General features: G+C 33.6%; 4 protein-coding genes across 4 annotated transcripts; 2 read left to right on the top strand and 2 right to left on the bottom strand.

Moving 5' to 3' along the window:
- Positions 1–849: 849 nt before the first annotated feature.
- LOC106714322 (protein FRA10AC1 homolog) lies at positions 850–7,270 on the bottom strand. Its single transcript, XM_014507341.2, has 5 exons — positions 7,160–7,270; positions 4,089–4,372; positions 1,918–2,077; positions 1,533–1,760; positions 850–1,051 (listed from the first exon to the last, which is right to left on the bottom strand). Exons 2-5 carry the CDS (start codon positions 4,359–4,361, stop codon positions 981–983), a joined length of 732 nt encoding a protein of 243 aa, XP_014362827.2. The 5' UTR covers positions 4,362–4,372; positions 7,160–7,270; the 3' UTR covers positions 850–980.
- Positions 4,958–7,166, bottom strand: LOC106714311 (zinc finger protein 596). Its single transcript, XM_014507331.2, has one exon. The coding sequence runs from the start codon at positions 7,056–7,058 to the stop codon at positions 6,084–6,086; it is 975 nt and encodes a 324-aa protein (XP_014362817.1). The 5' UTR covers positions 7,059–7,166; the 3' UTR covers positions 4,958–6,083.
- Positions 7,271–7,942: 672 nt separating the features above from the next.
- Positions 7,943–11,055, top strand: LOC106713905 (ribonuclease H2 subunit A). The gene is made up of 5 exons (XM_045679971.1): positions 7,943–8,309; positions 8,573–8,802; positions 9,387–9,530; positions 10,051–10,198; positions 10,709–11,055. Exons 1-5 carry the CDS (start codon positions 8,165–8,167, stop codon positions 10,978–10,980), a joined length of 939 nt encoding a protein of 312 aa, XP_045535927.1. The 5' UTR covers positions 7,943–8,164; the 3' UTR covers positions 10,981–11,055.
- A 724-nt stretch (positions 11,056–11,779) lies between these two features.
- On the top strand, positions 11,780–14,019 carry LOC106713925. Its single transcript, XM_014506830.2, is given in 4 exon segments — positions 11,780–12,122; positions 12,125–12,962; positions 13,444–13,576; positions 13,916–14,019. Coding segments are annotated over 4 exon segments (1,080 nt in total). The 5' UTR covers positions 11,780–12,035; the 3' UTR covers positions 13,938–14,019.
- The last annotated feature ends 273 nt before the right edge of the window (positions 14,020–14,292 follow it).

Here is a 14,292-nt window from a genome sequence, read left to right as displayed (position 1 = left end):
CCTTTAAGGGATAGTCGTAGTTGAGCTACAAAATGTTAACTATTTGTATTGTGAAGTAACAATAAATAATTCCTTAACTTCGGTTTCCACTGGCGAAACTCGAAATAAGGGAATAAATCGTTAGTGGAAACATACTTTATGTCGAAGGTTTTCATCTTGAGGCTTTACAATTATTTTTCATGTTAATTTGCGTTTATTTCCTAAGTCAATTATATTAATGTTTTTTTATTGCTTTATAATATTATTTTTATGTTCCCTACTTTTTTTTATAGACACCAAATGTTTCATATATACTATATACTTTGTGTTGATTAAATTTTATTTTATGTTGTAATTGAAAAATTTAAATATGTTGTTATTTCAAGATGGCTGAAAATCTCAGAAAAAAATGTTGCATTTAATAAACTTGCAGAATGAAGCCTCTGTTAATGTGCTTTATTTTTTTTTTAGTTGCGCTAATGTATATTATAATGTAATTTAAATTCTTAATATGTATGTACTATTGAAGGTACAAAGTATTTTTCATGTTAGCGTTAACGAAAACTATGTGATTTATATTGGGAGTGATTTTTATATAATTTTTTTTTATCATATCACACAAAATATTTAATTGTAATGCAAATAAAACGAAATAAAAATAATGAAAATAGTAATTTGTCTATTATTTCATTTCTTACTAATATTAAAAATGCGAACGTTTGGATGGATGGATGTTTGAAGATATCTCCAGAACGGCTCAACGGATTTTGATGAAATTTGGCACATATGTAGAACATAGTCTGGAAGAACACATAGGTTACTTATTATTTTTTTTATTCCGCGCGGAAAGAGTCGCGGGAGACAGCTAGTTTAATATTAATATTGAATTTCTCTGATGTAAAACATTTTGTTCAATATTTTTCCTCGTGTAAAGAGAAAAAGAGGGATTGCAACATATTTTTTACAGGCGCTTCGTCGAAATCCAATGTTCTGTGATATTTTTATAAAAGTAAATCTTCCAAATATTCTTCAAATTCTTCTTCTCGGGTCTTTTCTTCAACTTCTTGAACACCTGTAGTAAATTTTTATATATTAATTTATTACGCTGTAAATAATTTTGTAACTGTATTACCGAAACTTATATACAAAAAAGTTTTACGTTGTTTTTTTTTTAAGAAGAGGAATGGCTACATATTTTTGTACTAATATGAAAATGAAAATCTTTATTATTGCACAATAAGTTTACAATATTCAATGTTGCCTTGGCTCCTTAATTAATGAAAACTGTATTTAAGGAGCAAAGGACTTCCCTTATGTGAAACATCATTCTTTGTGAAAACAATAGATTTAATAAATATAGACAATAATTTAGAATAAACAATCAGAGTTCTATTTTCCTTTCCCGTGTTTATGATGTTTTAGCTGCGTGTGTATGCATAAGCGTGTTTCTGTGTGTGGCTGGTGTGTGTGTGTGTGAGATATAGTATTTAATTATCTGTGGTACGTATACATGAGTCGGTAGTGAAAACCCACGGTTTTTTTTAGTTTCTTACCTTTTTTCCAAAGGGATTCGTCTTTTTCTTCAGGTTGCACAGGCTCCTTGGAAGTGCTAGGCTCTGGTGGATTGTCCAAACTTTCTGCACATTCATCGCCGCTAATCATATCCGCGTCATCATCACATTTACCTTTCTTTTTCCTCTTTTTCTGGCTCTTTTTCAGTCTTTTCACTTCACGCTTTTTCGATTTGTAGTTTAATTTTTCCGAACATTCCGGACACAGACCTTGAAAAAAATATTATATACACCTACATACTTGTTATCTTATTTTATTTGCAAATAAGTGACTTCTAAAGAATTAGACACCAAACATGACATTTTATCATTGTGACTCAAAACTCGACAAACTTCTGACAAATCGAGAGACAAGTTTTAAACTTACGAAGTTTAACAAGGGCATTTTTCTTCTCACTATCCTCGAGGTATGCGAAGTTGACCTCCCAGGACTTGAGGTTCTTGTCGCTGTGGCACTGTTTATTGCCGCACTGGAATTGACCTTTGCCCAGCACTACCTCCCTTTCTACGCGCCACCGCAGAGCTACCTTTTAAAATACACTGTCTAAGTATCGATAAATACTTGTACGTATTTAATAAATAAACTATAGACTAGTCTTCGCACGTGACGTAATCAACCGAAGATAAAATTGGACAATTTTTTGATCATGTTTTTGTCACTCTACAGCCAACCATGTGGCTCAAAACCTCCTGGAATTAATAGAATTCTTGTGTGACAACAGTACTTTTACTCTATATATGTGTACTATTATTTCCAATAAAAAAAACTTTTCGTTTACTAGGACTTAGCCTTTGAACCCCAGGTAACTTTTGACGTTTTGTGAAACTGATTTATTTGGCGATTTCACTTTCATAACAAAATATCGTAGCGATATGGAACGTGTTAAAATATATTATTGACCAATACAAAATGAAAATAACATATACGCTCTATTGAATCACACATGAGTCTTGTCAATTCTTAAAAGGCAATAATATAAACATTGGTCGTTAAGGTCGCGCTGAAGATTCATTTCGTGACCTTTCCAATACACTTATCGCAAACGCGTAACCGTTGTGGTTTTATAGACAAGATGCCTACTTTAATTGTAGGATTTTAATTTACGTTTAAGTTTGTGTATTGCGCACATATACAATAATACTCACTCGTGTAGCAGAAATACGAGTGCCAAGATCTTGAAACAGTTCTGTTCAATCGTATTTTACTTTGATTCTTCACATATAATATGAATAGGAATAAGGGATAGAGTTTTAGCTTAATGAGTAGATGCAATGAAATAACTTTCAACCTTTTATTATCAAAGCGTAAATCTTTCCGCATATAAGTTACACTATTCTTTTTTCTGGGCTAGCGTACAGGTGACCTGATTCCAAAGAAACATCGGAAGTACAAAATTGCTCAATTAATAATTCCGCTATTCCATAATAAAGGTTTGAACAACACCCGCTAAGGGAACTACAAAAAGCGTGTTTGTAATTTTCCTTAAGATAGTATTGTATTTTAACCTTCATGTAATTAACTACTCTTATATAAACACAGAAATAGATATAGCTTTGAATTATTTTCGCCCAGGTCGCTGGACAAAAAGGGGTGTCGCAGATCTGAATTACAGTCTTATTTAACCCTGTCACCCACCCCCAAAGGCATACTAAAAAGGGTAAAAATCTCGCCCAGGGCCCTGGTGACGCTCGGCACTGGGTGTATCCCGATAATTACGGTAATTAAAGGAGTTTGTGATGGAAAATAATAGAACAAGTCTTAATTAAAATATATCTTAGTCGATTGTTAAACAAAAAAGGAAGCGAGAGGAAATGAGGCGGTGGACAATTCCACGCGTATTTCATGATCTTGTAGTACTTAAAAGGTTAATTTCTTTCATCTTTCTGACTTCTTATCGAAGTTTAACTAAATATTAAAAGAAAAATATAAAAACTCTATTTTTTTTCTATCACGACAAATTTAATTCATTTTAAGCAATTCATTCATATCGTGTTCAACATCCTCCTTAAATATTTCCTTAACAAAATGTAACCTCACTCGTAATTCAGATCAATTTGAATGGTAACAATTTAAAGCTTTCCGTGTCTAATAAAAGTGAATAGTAAGCGGGAGGCAGATGTGCTCTCACATAACGGCCGGTCCGGGTGAGCGCACAGGGTCTATATTTAGCCTACAAAAAGGCACTATGGTTATTGTTGCGCACCCCAGCATAGCGCACAAAGGAAGGTCTCGCAGGCAAAAAAAGCTTAATCGAATTTCACGAGGGTATCACCCCGACGTAACCTTTAGCTGTAGGGGACCGTTACTGACGCATATATCATCTCGAATATAGTATTGTTTGAATGCAAATAGTAACGTATTATTTATTATCGACCGTTATTAACACTAGCACGATTGTAACTCATCTAAAGTTATGATAAAATGTTCCATTGCCGATATCAATATATATTTGATCCAAGTATTTAATGTAAATTACTATTTTTAGTTCCTAGCATTTAGTAGAAATTATACAATTTCAAATATAAAAGTAAACTTACTTTATTTTCTTTATATCTGCTTAAATCGCAGATACAGTATTCTTTGAAGAGTTTATCATAATATTTTTTTGCGAGCTGCTTCTCCCATGTATCGGCAACGTCGTCGTCCTCCCACAGGAACTTATGGTTCTCTCTGATAACGTCCAAGTCCGTGCGATCTCTGGACGTGTCCCGTGTCAGACTCGCAGTCGAGCCTTTCTTATTTAAACAATATACATTAACTAAATACTTATGCAATTCGTACGGGTTCAGGTTACGCAACCTGGCCGACATCTTAGCTTAACCTAGAACAAAGGGAAAACGTACTTAGTTCAGAAATCAAATAAAACATGACTTGCAACAAACAACTCTTTAATAAAATCGACAATTACATTTTCTTCATAAAACATTTTTATAAACTGATCTTAAACTAATTGTCATGTTGAGTTCATAACGAGGTGCATTTTCGATAAATAGTGAAAATTGCAGTATTTTCTATTTAGGCAGTAATAAATATAAGGCTTGCTTTGTGCTCATGTTAATATCTACTCTGAATATTATTGTCAGTCTTGTAGATTTTTGTGTATTTTTATTTGGCTCAAATATCCTTAACTCTATAAATGAGTCATGGAGCTAAAACTCTAAATATTTTAAATATAATAAATATATTAATATGTAATTATTGCCTATTCCTAAATATATATATAAAACTTGTCATAAAAATATTGTAGTACATTTACTGACAACTTGATTTTTATTACCAATTGTGGCACTGCCCATAAATACAACTTTGGTTCAATATTCAAATAATTATTTTATATCTAATTTACTCTATACAAATAATGTTCTATAAAATGTTTCATATTAAAATATTTTATAATAAAGAGCGAGCAATATTTAAACATTATGTATAAGTGAAAGATAGTAAATATTTGACTTTGTCATTCATTAAAACTACTATTCTCCTACACATTACAAGTTAATTGTGACTAATATGATATTTGTGATGTTTTTGTTCATTACATTTGACAACACTGATTTTAATGTAACTTATCTATACTTAATTGTATACTAGTTGTTCGAAATGGCTTAACTTAATTCTCTTCTGAGACCAATTACACAGGGAATAATTTTGGTGCTATGGTACATTGCTAATTAAATAATAATTACAATAAACACATAAAATTATTGACTATAGATCCAATTTGGTATATCTAGGTTTACTAAAATTCATAAAGTCTAAGAAATTATTTGGTATTTGTTACAAAATATAGTTAGGCACATAAGAAATTATTATTGCTTTGGTTACAACAGTTTTAAAGTCATTTTTATTACTTATCTAATGTTTGGCAAAAGGACACTTTATTTGGCATCATCTCAAAGTAAAGATGTACAAAAATATACATTTATATTAAAGCTCTTTAGAGAAGCAGGAACAATTATTTGCTTTAGTGTCAATTTGTTTCAAGTTCAAAGGCCCCATTTTTTATCTTGAGTAAACACTGGACTACAGCTATCGGAAACTTTGGGCATTTTGACCTAATTCCAAGTAATATATCACTTTATCATATCTAAAAGGCAACTTTGGATTGAGATATGTGTGACTATACTAAAGCACCTGAGAAGGCAATCACTAACATAACATATATATGTATCCCAAACATGGTTTTATGTAAAGCATAAATAAAATCCTTAACTTAAAAGCAACTACAGCGACACACTTTGAGTAAAAAACTCACATAACACACCATAATATGACTAAAATATAAACTAGGCAATCAAACTTTTAAATTTGGCATAAAACAATGAAAATATTTTCATTAGAAATCATATGACTAAATTTTTTGGCAATTAGAGAATCGGAAACAACAGCTCAATGATAAGAGTATCACATCCAACTTTATGAGTGATAGACATTTCAAGATGGAGACGCAACTTTATTATTATTTGTCATAAATGCAAAGGTTTGCAGGATGTGATACAAATAACATGAGACAAGAAACTAAATATAAATTGTCAACCATGTGTTTTTTCATGCTTTTTCATATTGTCAGAGCGAGTGAAAGCCTTATCGCACACCCCACAATAGTAGGATTTCTGTTTTGTGTGCACAGTCATGTGCCGTGAGAGTTCACTCTTTGTTACAAACTTCTTCTCACAAACTGTGCAAGCATGTTTACGCACATTCAGATGGAACTTCATGTGAATAGAAAGAGAACTCGACTGTGAGAATGCTTTGTGGCAGAGCTCACAAACAAATGGCCTCTCCCCTGTATGTTTCCGGAGATGATTCATGAAGCCCGTCTTTGTGTAATCCTTTTGGCAAAGATGACAGAAACTGGATTTAGAGTCTAACATTCCTGGAAAGTGACTGTTTATATGCTTCCTTAGCTCCCAATAGCTTGGAAACTTTTCAGAGCACATGTGACACGGGTATTTCTTCTCTTCGGTGGGTTTTGCGCTACACTCGTGGGCAGAGAGCAACTGCTCACTGGGGAAAATCTGGTTACACCGGCTACAAGTATGACTAGCCTCTGAGTCTGTTGACAAAGTTACCTCTAGGTAGTTCTCGATTGACAACACATTCCCATTCGAACTATCCGTGTCGTCAATTTGTCCTTGTATCATTTGGTCTACATCTGAGTTATCTTTGGTATCCATTTTCACTAAATAGTCTCTGTAATCTAACGAAACTTTGTCCGAATTATTGTTATCAGGCTCTACGAGATGAAGAACGGGAGACTCGCTTTGTTCTCTGTCGGGTGATGTTTTCTCATTATCAGAGTTTTCAGGCTTGGATGAAATGTTGTTGTCCGATTCCCATTCATTTTCAACGATTTCTACATCCGAATCCGAATCTTCGGCACTAGAAACCGAATTATTGACTAAATGGAACCCAATATCGTCGAATCGTAACACATTCGGAGGTAGTTTAACCCCCACGATAGCCTGGATCGCCTGCCATGAAAGCTCCTGGGGGTTGTTCTGCATATTATATCGCACTAGTCTAACCTACAAACGAGTTTTCAGTTGTTACTACGGTAAAACAAAAATACGCTGTAAAATAGTAGTGAATAAAACATTAACATTACCTTTTATGTGCTCGATATATACAACTAAGGTTTAAATAAATATGCAGATGACACTTATTTTCTACATCTAAAAATATTATGCTACTGCTACACTGCACTGCACTTTATGGATGCGTCTTTGTCATTGAATTTGAAATGAAATAGACTTTAACACTTCGATATTATTCAAGCAACTTCAGCGCTTGAAAATTTCAAAGGACGTTAGGGAATTGTTTTCGTCATTAACGAACTAATAATCTTTCAATGTAATGTTTTTCAAATAGTATATTGTTTAATATAAATAGAATATAATCTTTTTTGTAAACAAAATTAGTTAATAGGTATTTAATATGAATTCCTTATTTCAAAGCTCACTTTTGAAATCATTAAGCCTACTTTGCGCTTTAAACGTCAAATTCTCACGGAAAAAAACAAAGTGTGCATAGGAAAGTTTTCTTTGTATTTTCCATTTAGTTTTTATTTTGTAGTAATCTTAGGAGCAATAAAATATGCTTGTTTTATAAATCTACAATTTTAATGTTTGCTTAACAAAAAATAAATCAGGTTGGGATCAAATTATGTAAAATTAAATTGATATTTTCACTGATTAGGGATATTCTATATCTGAAACTTTTCAAATAGTAGTAGTAATTTTTTCTCGTTTTGGAAATTTTTTGTAAAAATTTCGTGTCTATTCTTTATTTGCATCTAATCTGTAATTTGCAAAATAATGGTTTGTTGTGCAAGTAAATCTTAATTGGAAGAGATACAGGGTTGAAACTTGAGTAACTTAACTAAAGTCTATTACGTCTATATGAAAAAATGTCATCAGACAGTTGGACAGCTTTCAAATGTAATTTGATTTTGAACAAATTTTGTTTGCAAAACGCGGTAAATTTACACTAAACAAATATTCTATTGATCCCAAAACATTTGTAAGTCTAAGCTAGTTATGGGCACTTTTTGTTGATTATTTAGATTTAAAAACTAACAAGTGTGAACCATATTTGTAGTAATAAAATAATTATGGATTCCCTAAAAGCTCTAGAAGAGTATCTTAAGTCTAAAGACAATGCCGAAAATTTCCTTAGTTCTTCAGAAATTCCTTCTATTTGCAAAACTGAAGCTTGCATGCTTGGTGTAGATGAAGCAGGCCGTGGTCCAGTATTGGGTAAATATCAAATGCTTGCATCTGGTATAGTTACGCCGAATCAACTAAGATGAGATAGATAATAACTATTTTTCAGCACTCTATTTTGCACTAGTTGCTTTTTTATTTCATCATATTCTAAAATAAGTGAAATATATTTTACTTAATTATTGTAATGTAAAAAATTACTCTTTTTTTATTATTTCATTTTAACCCTTGCCTTGCCACTTTATTTATTTAAAGTGTAGCGCTTGGCAAAGTATATTCTTTTTTTTTCATTTCAGGACCAATGGTCTATGGTGTGGCCTATTGCCCTTTAAGCCAAAAGAAAATACTTGAATCTTTAGGATGTGCAGACTCTAAAGCTTTAACAGAAGACAAACGAGATGAAATCTTTACAAAAATGTTGACTGAACAAGAATCAATAGACAATGTTGGCTGGAAAGCTGAAGTTATCTCACCTAAATATATTTCAAACTCTATGTATAGAAGAGCTAAACATTCCTTGAATGAGGTGATGAATAAAAGACATCCATAATAATGGAAATACATTATTTTCTTTGGAGTTTTTACATGTAGAAGTGCTTAAAAATAAACTACACAGATAGATAGAAAACTTTTGCTAGAGGCCTAATTTTAGTCCTCTTTCCTTACCTAATTTTCTTATTTACCTTTCCTTAAAGATAGGCAATGCATCTGTATTTGCTGATATCTAGCTGTTGTGGTTAATCCAAGAGACCGCTTGCTTATTTCGTACCTTATAATATTAAAAAACAGTTATATATAACTAGCTGTCGCTCGCGACTCCGTCCGCGCGGTTAAAAAAAAAAATGAAAAATAGATGTTGGCCGATTCTCTGACCTACTGAATATGCTCACAAAATTTGAGGTCAAGCCGTTTCGGAGGAGTATGGGAACGAAAACTGTGACACGAGAATTTTATATATTAGATTGTACATCAATTCAAACTCTTACTCTCAACAATTATATTATAGTGCATATTTGTTAAGTACCACTTAGAGGAAAAATAAAGGAACAAATGAAAGGCAGATGAAGTGATGAAAAAATGATGTCTCTAAGAATATTTCTATATTTCCAGGTGTCAATGAATTCTGCAATTAGTTTAATACAGATGGTGCTGGATGGTGGGGTAAATTTAGTAGAAATTTATGTTGACACTGTTGGTCCTCCTGAAAAATATCAAGCAAAACTATCAGAAATATTTCCTAATATTAAAATTACTGTAAGTGTTTTAATCTAATGGTAAAAATTTATGAATCCAAAAATTAAAAAAACAATTTAACTATGTTCATCATCAGCTTACTATGTCCCCACTGAGGAGCTTTAAGCCTATCCCAAGTTAGGGTTGAAGAGGCCATAGACAACCATGCTGTCCCAGTGCGGGTTGCTTGACTTCACACATATCTTTGAATTTCTTCTCAGATGTGTGCTGGTTGCATCACGATGTTTTCCTTCAACGTAAGAATGACAGATAAATGTACATATGTAAATCGAGAATCAAAACACACTGGTACATGGTGGGACTCGAACCCAGGACCTGCAGATTGCAAGTCAAGTGCTTAACCCTTGAGCCACCAACACTTTATTACATGTTATATGAAGAGAAATATAATTTAAATAGATTTTTTATAACAAAAATATTTGTAATGTAGATTCAATTTAGAGCCCAATAATTTTCAGTTCTCATGGTTCATATTATTTGAAAACTTCTGCCTTAATGTGACATTGGTTTTATATTTCAGGTAGCTAAAAAAGCCGACTCCATATATCCTATAGTGTCAGCGGCCAGTATAGTTGCGAAAGTGACGAGAGACCACGCACTCAAGGTTTGGAACTTCAAGGAGGGTCTGGACATGGATCATAGTCAATTCGGTAGTGGATATCCTGGAGGTAAATAATTAGTACTAAACTGTTGTTATCTCTTACTAAAATTGTATATGCAAATGTTGAATGTTTGGATGGATGGATGTTTGTTAGAAGGTGCAGAACGGCTGCATGGATCTTGCTGAAATTTGGCATAAATGTAGATCATAGTCTGCAAGAACACATAGGCTACTTATTAAATTTTTAATTCGGCGTGGACAGAGTCGCGGCTGAAAGCTAGCTTATAAAAAATATGTAGCTAATAGTCGACATCGACGCCTATAGTTTTTAATTGGATTGTAAGTCGTTCAAGGAAAAACAGAGATTTTCTTATAGGATTAATAAAATAAACAGAACGCCTAAAATTACTTTCACTACAACTTTTTTCACTAACCATTTCCACTGGCCATTAGTGAAAAAAAGGGTCTTACAAGATGGCCGTCGCCGTCGAAATGGATATAATTCTTTGCTTCTATCTTCAAAAATTTCGGCAATGCAGTATAATAAAATCTAATATGGAAACTATTTTTTTTACAGATCCATTAACAAAAAAATTTATTCGTGAGCAAATAGATCATGTCTTTGGGTATCCATTGTTAGTTAGATTTAGCTGGTCGACGTCAGAGCTCATGCTTCAAGAGAAAGCAGCAATATGCACATTTGAAGATATAGAAGAAAGTCCAAATAAAAAAGCTGCCGGTACGAAATCCATTAGCACTTTCTTTTCACCAAAAGACGACAAAACATCGAGGAAAAGACACAAATTCTTTCAAGAAAGATGTCTGAAAATTACAAATGCCTTCGAATAAACTAATATTAAATAGACTTGTGCTTTTATAAGCATGTATAAATAATCATGTTTTTTTTAAAGATTTTAGAATAAATTGCAGAACGAATTCTTTCCGTCTTTTCTTTTCTTCTTTACATTTAAAAAATAATTATTATGTACTTACTGTCGCCTGCGACTCCGTCCGCGCGGAATTAAAAATAATCTTAATTAGCAACCTATGTTTTCTTCCACACTGTGTTCTACATCTATGCCAAATTTCATCGAAATCCATGCAGCCGTTCTGGAGTTACCTTGTAACAAACATCCACCCATCCATCTAAACATTCGCTTGGATACTTTGAAGATAATTTTGCGATTTCAATCTAATTTACATTTGTAATAGATAATAGATGATGCTCGTATTTTGTGCCTGGAATAACTATGTGTTGTAAGACGCGAGCATATTGAAATAATGTAAACTATTCGAATCACAATACACATTATGTCACTAGAAGTCACTAAGTTATTTGAATTATTAGCGATCTCAGCTCACGAAGGAAGTGAAAATGCATCGCTGATCAGTAGAAATTACGACTTTAAATGCATTTATGCTGGTGTCGTCTTTGATTTATAAATTGCGAGAATAAATTCATTATATTGGCAAATTTCCAGTACTGAATTTTGGATAGTTGCGAAATCGAACGCTTATCGATTTACATATTAACTTCCGTTCGATACGATTCGAGAAAAGTAAATAATTATCTTGGTAAAGAATAAGTAATCAAGGATTACAGACATATTGTCATTTAGTTTTTATTAGTGAATCGTGACGTTTGTCTAACTTTCACAAACTAATGACGATCTATTAAAGGTTTAATTTGATGACAAACGGCTGGTCTTTATGGAGCCTATCGAAGAAGGTGTACCGAAGTCGGGGCGGGCGCCCGTCTCCAAAGTGTATTAGCATGCAAGCAGCGCCGCGGTCCACCTACTTACCATGAGCAATGCGGAACGCACTGGGGTCACTTGAAGAATTTAATTGTGTTCCATTATCATATTTAGGTTCTTTTACGGTAAGTCAAAAGTGAAAACTGAATGGGAGTCGTCGCCGTTTGTCATTCGTCACTCGCGATCGATGGAGACAACTTCTTTCGAACGGTAGCTCGAGGATTAACAGAGAAATGGCAGTCGTTCGAATTAGTTTGACGATATTATGTTTAAGTGCGTGTGCTGCCGCGATCGTAGGGCCCGTCGCTAACGTTACGATTAAATCTACGAAGACGGATACTTACCTAGACGCCTACTCGAAGTCTCGCGTCGAAGCGGAAAAATCTAAACAAGGCGTTATCATAATAACCGCTAAGGACGGCGAGAAGAAGATTTCAAATCGCGACGACAGCTATCAATCGGTGTACGATTACTCTCCGCCGTATTCCAGCGGCGACAACAACGGTTTCAGTTCGTCGGGTTCGAGTTATCCTGATTCTACTACATCGAATAGCTACTTACCTCCTTCCAGTTATGGACCTCCCGTTAAATTCGAGTCGGACATCACGTATAATGCACCTCCGAATACATACGGTCCACCCGCATCGAGCTACGGGCCGCCAGCTTCAAGTTATGGGCCACCATCTTCGAGTTACGGGCCGCCGTCATCGAGCTACGGTCCTCCGGCACAATCTTACGGTCCCCCCGCTTCGTCTTACGGACCACCATCTCACTCCTACGGTCCTCCGGTTCACAAGCCCCCTCCTCCGATTTACGGGCCACCTCTGAAGCCTTCATACGGTGTACCATACACAGCACCTGGTCTCAGTTTCTTTGATAAATTATCATTGAAATTGGATATACTGACGATAGCTAAGCTGATGCTGAAATTCCTTATATTCAAGAAGATCGTGACAATGATCGCTGTTGTGTGCATGCTACTCGTTATACCGAAGCTAATCTCTTTTAAAAAAGATGACGGTGGTAACGGCAACGCCAATGATGAAGAAGATCGTCAGTTTGGACACAGTAGAGGTAAGACTTGTTAACTATTAAATTATTTTTTTGTTAATTAAAAATTAGTATAACCTTTTTGACATTAAAATTAAAAGTGTGGTGTAGTTAGTATTCAATAAATCTAATTAACGTAATGCGTTATAGTTCTGTACCAAATATCCAGTTTTGTTTCACAAAAACAATGACTTCGGTGGTAACGTTATTTAACTTGAACTTCCAGGATATTTACGTAGGACGTTATTAAAAAAGTTGCACATTAAAAGTAGTGAATATTTTTTTTGAAAAAAGGACAAGAAAAAAAAAATTAGTTTGAACTTGAACCTTTCCTAGGCTCAGAAGATATACCGTGGGAATCCTGAACATTGAGATATTGGTTGGATTAATTTGGATAAAACTGCTATCTGTGGCAATAAATGACTTATAGCGAGAAGGTTTAGGTTCGTAAAATCATATTATTATACAATAACAATATTATTAAAATTAATATTGTATTTGACAGTGGTAGAGTTGACATCGGCGCAGCAGTTATTGGAGCGCGCGCTCGCAGTGTACTCTCGCCCGCCATCTTGCGGCGTCACGTGCCGCGTGCGCAGAGTCATCGACGACATATACGAATTCCAACCGTATTACAGGTACGCATAAGAATCAGTATTGTAAACCGATAAATTTAAACAACATGTGCTCTTTGTTATAAAAGCTTTAAAACAAACATAACTAAGTTTACTAATAAACTTACACATGTCACGTTTATGAACTATAAAACTTTCATAATATCTATCAACATGATTGAATAAGAGAAATAACTATCGAAGATTAATAACTAAAAGTAAAGCAAATTTCTTTAATAAGTTTTTCATTGTTTACTTTGAAAAAGGGCACATTTTTACGACTAAACACCCAAATTCCTAAATATTCTCTGTATAAATCATAAAAGTCGTGTTTCAAAATACATTGTTTATTTTTCTTTTCAGAGCGAACACGTCTGAATCCTAGAAGCAAGTAAACGCATTTAGTGCCATTCAATATAAATGTACAAAAATGTTAATTTATTAAATTTATTTATTTGTATTTATTGCAACCAATTTAGATAAAGGTAAGTTAATAAATATTTTTAAGAGTATTTCTTGTTTTTTAATTTTATCCTTGTTATGATCATATGTTTAGCATATTTACTAATGAGGTTTGGGTTGCCAGTTTTGGCCAATTCTTTACACGACAACCTGATGCAGTCATCCTTTGTATGAACTTAACACGTTTAGTGCTACTACTCCCTTTATCTGTTCACTATACTACGTGAAAAAAAGAAATGCATTGTACGTGTTAAAAATGAAAGCAGTAAAAAATTATT

The sequence above is a fragment of the Papilio machaon genome, chromosome 11 (genome assembly GCF_912999745.1).
Source record: "Papilio machaon chromosome 11, ilPapMach1.1, whole genome shotgun sequence".
NCBI lineage: Eukaryota > Metazoa > Arthropoda > Insecta > Lepidoptera > Papilionidae > Papilio > Papilio machaon.
Note: the sequence above shows the minus strand (reverse complement) of the source record. Positions and strands in the feature narration are given on the sequence as shown.

Coding starts and splice junctions, on each gene's coding strand:
- LOC106714322 (XM_014507341.2), bottom strand. CDS start 4,361: ATGTCGGCCAGGTTGCGTAACCTGAACCCGTACGAATTGCATAAGTAT. Junction 1,761..1,917: donor AAATGCCCTTGTTAAACTTC/GTAAGTTTAAAA, acceptor ATTTTTTTCAAG/GTCTGTGTCCGGAATGTTCG. Junction 1,052..1,532: donor CGAATCCCTTTGGAAAAAAG/GTAAGAAACTAA, acceptor AATTTACTACAG/GTGTTCAAGAAGTTGAAGAA.
- LOC106714311 (XM_014507331.2), bottom strand. CDS start 7,058: ATGCAGAACAACCCCCAGGAGCTTTCATGGCAGGCGATCCAGGCTATC.
- LOC106713905 (XM_045679971.1), top strand. CDS start 8,165: ATGGATTCCCTAAAAGCTCTAGAAGAGTATCTTAAGTCTAAAGACAAT. Junction 8,803..9,386: donor CTAAACATTCCTTGAATGAG/GTGATGAATAAA, acceptor CTATATTTCCAG/GTGTCAATGAATTCTGCAAT. Junction 10,199..10,708: donor CGGTAGTGGATATCCTGGAG/GTAAATAATTAG, acceptor TTTTTTTTACAG/ATCCATTAACAAAAAAATTT.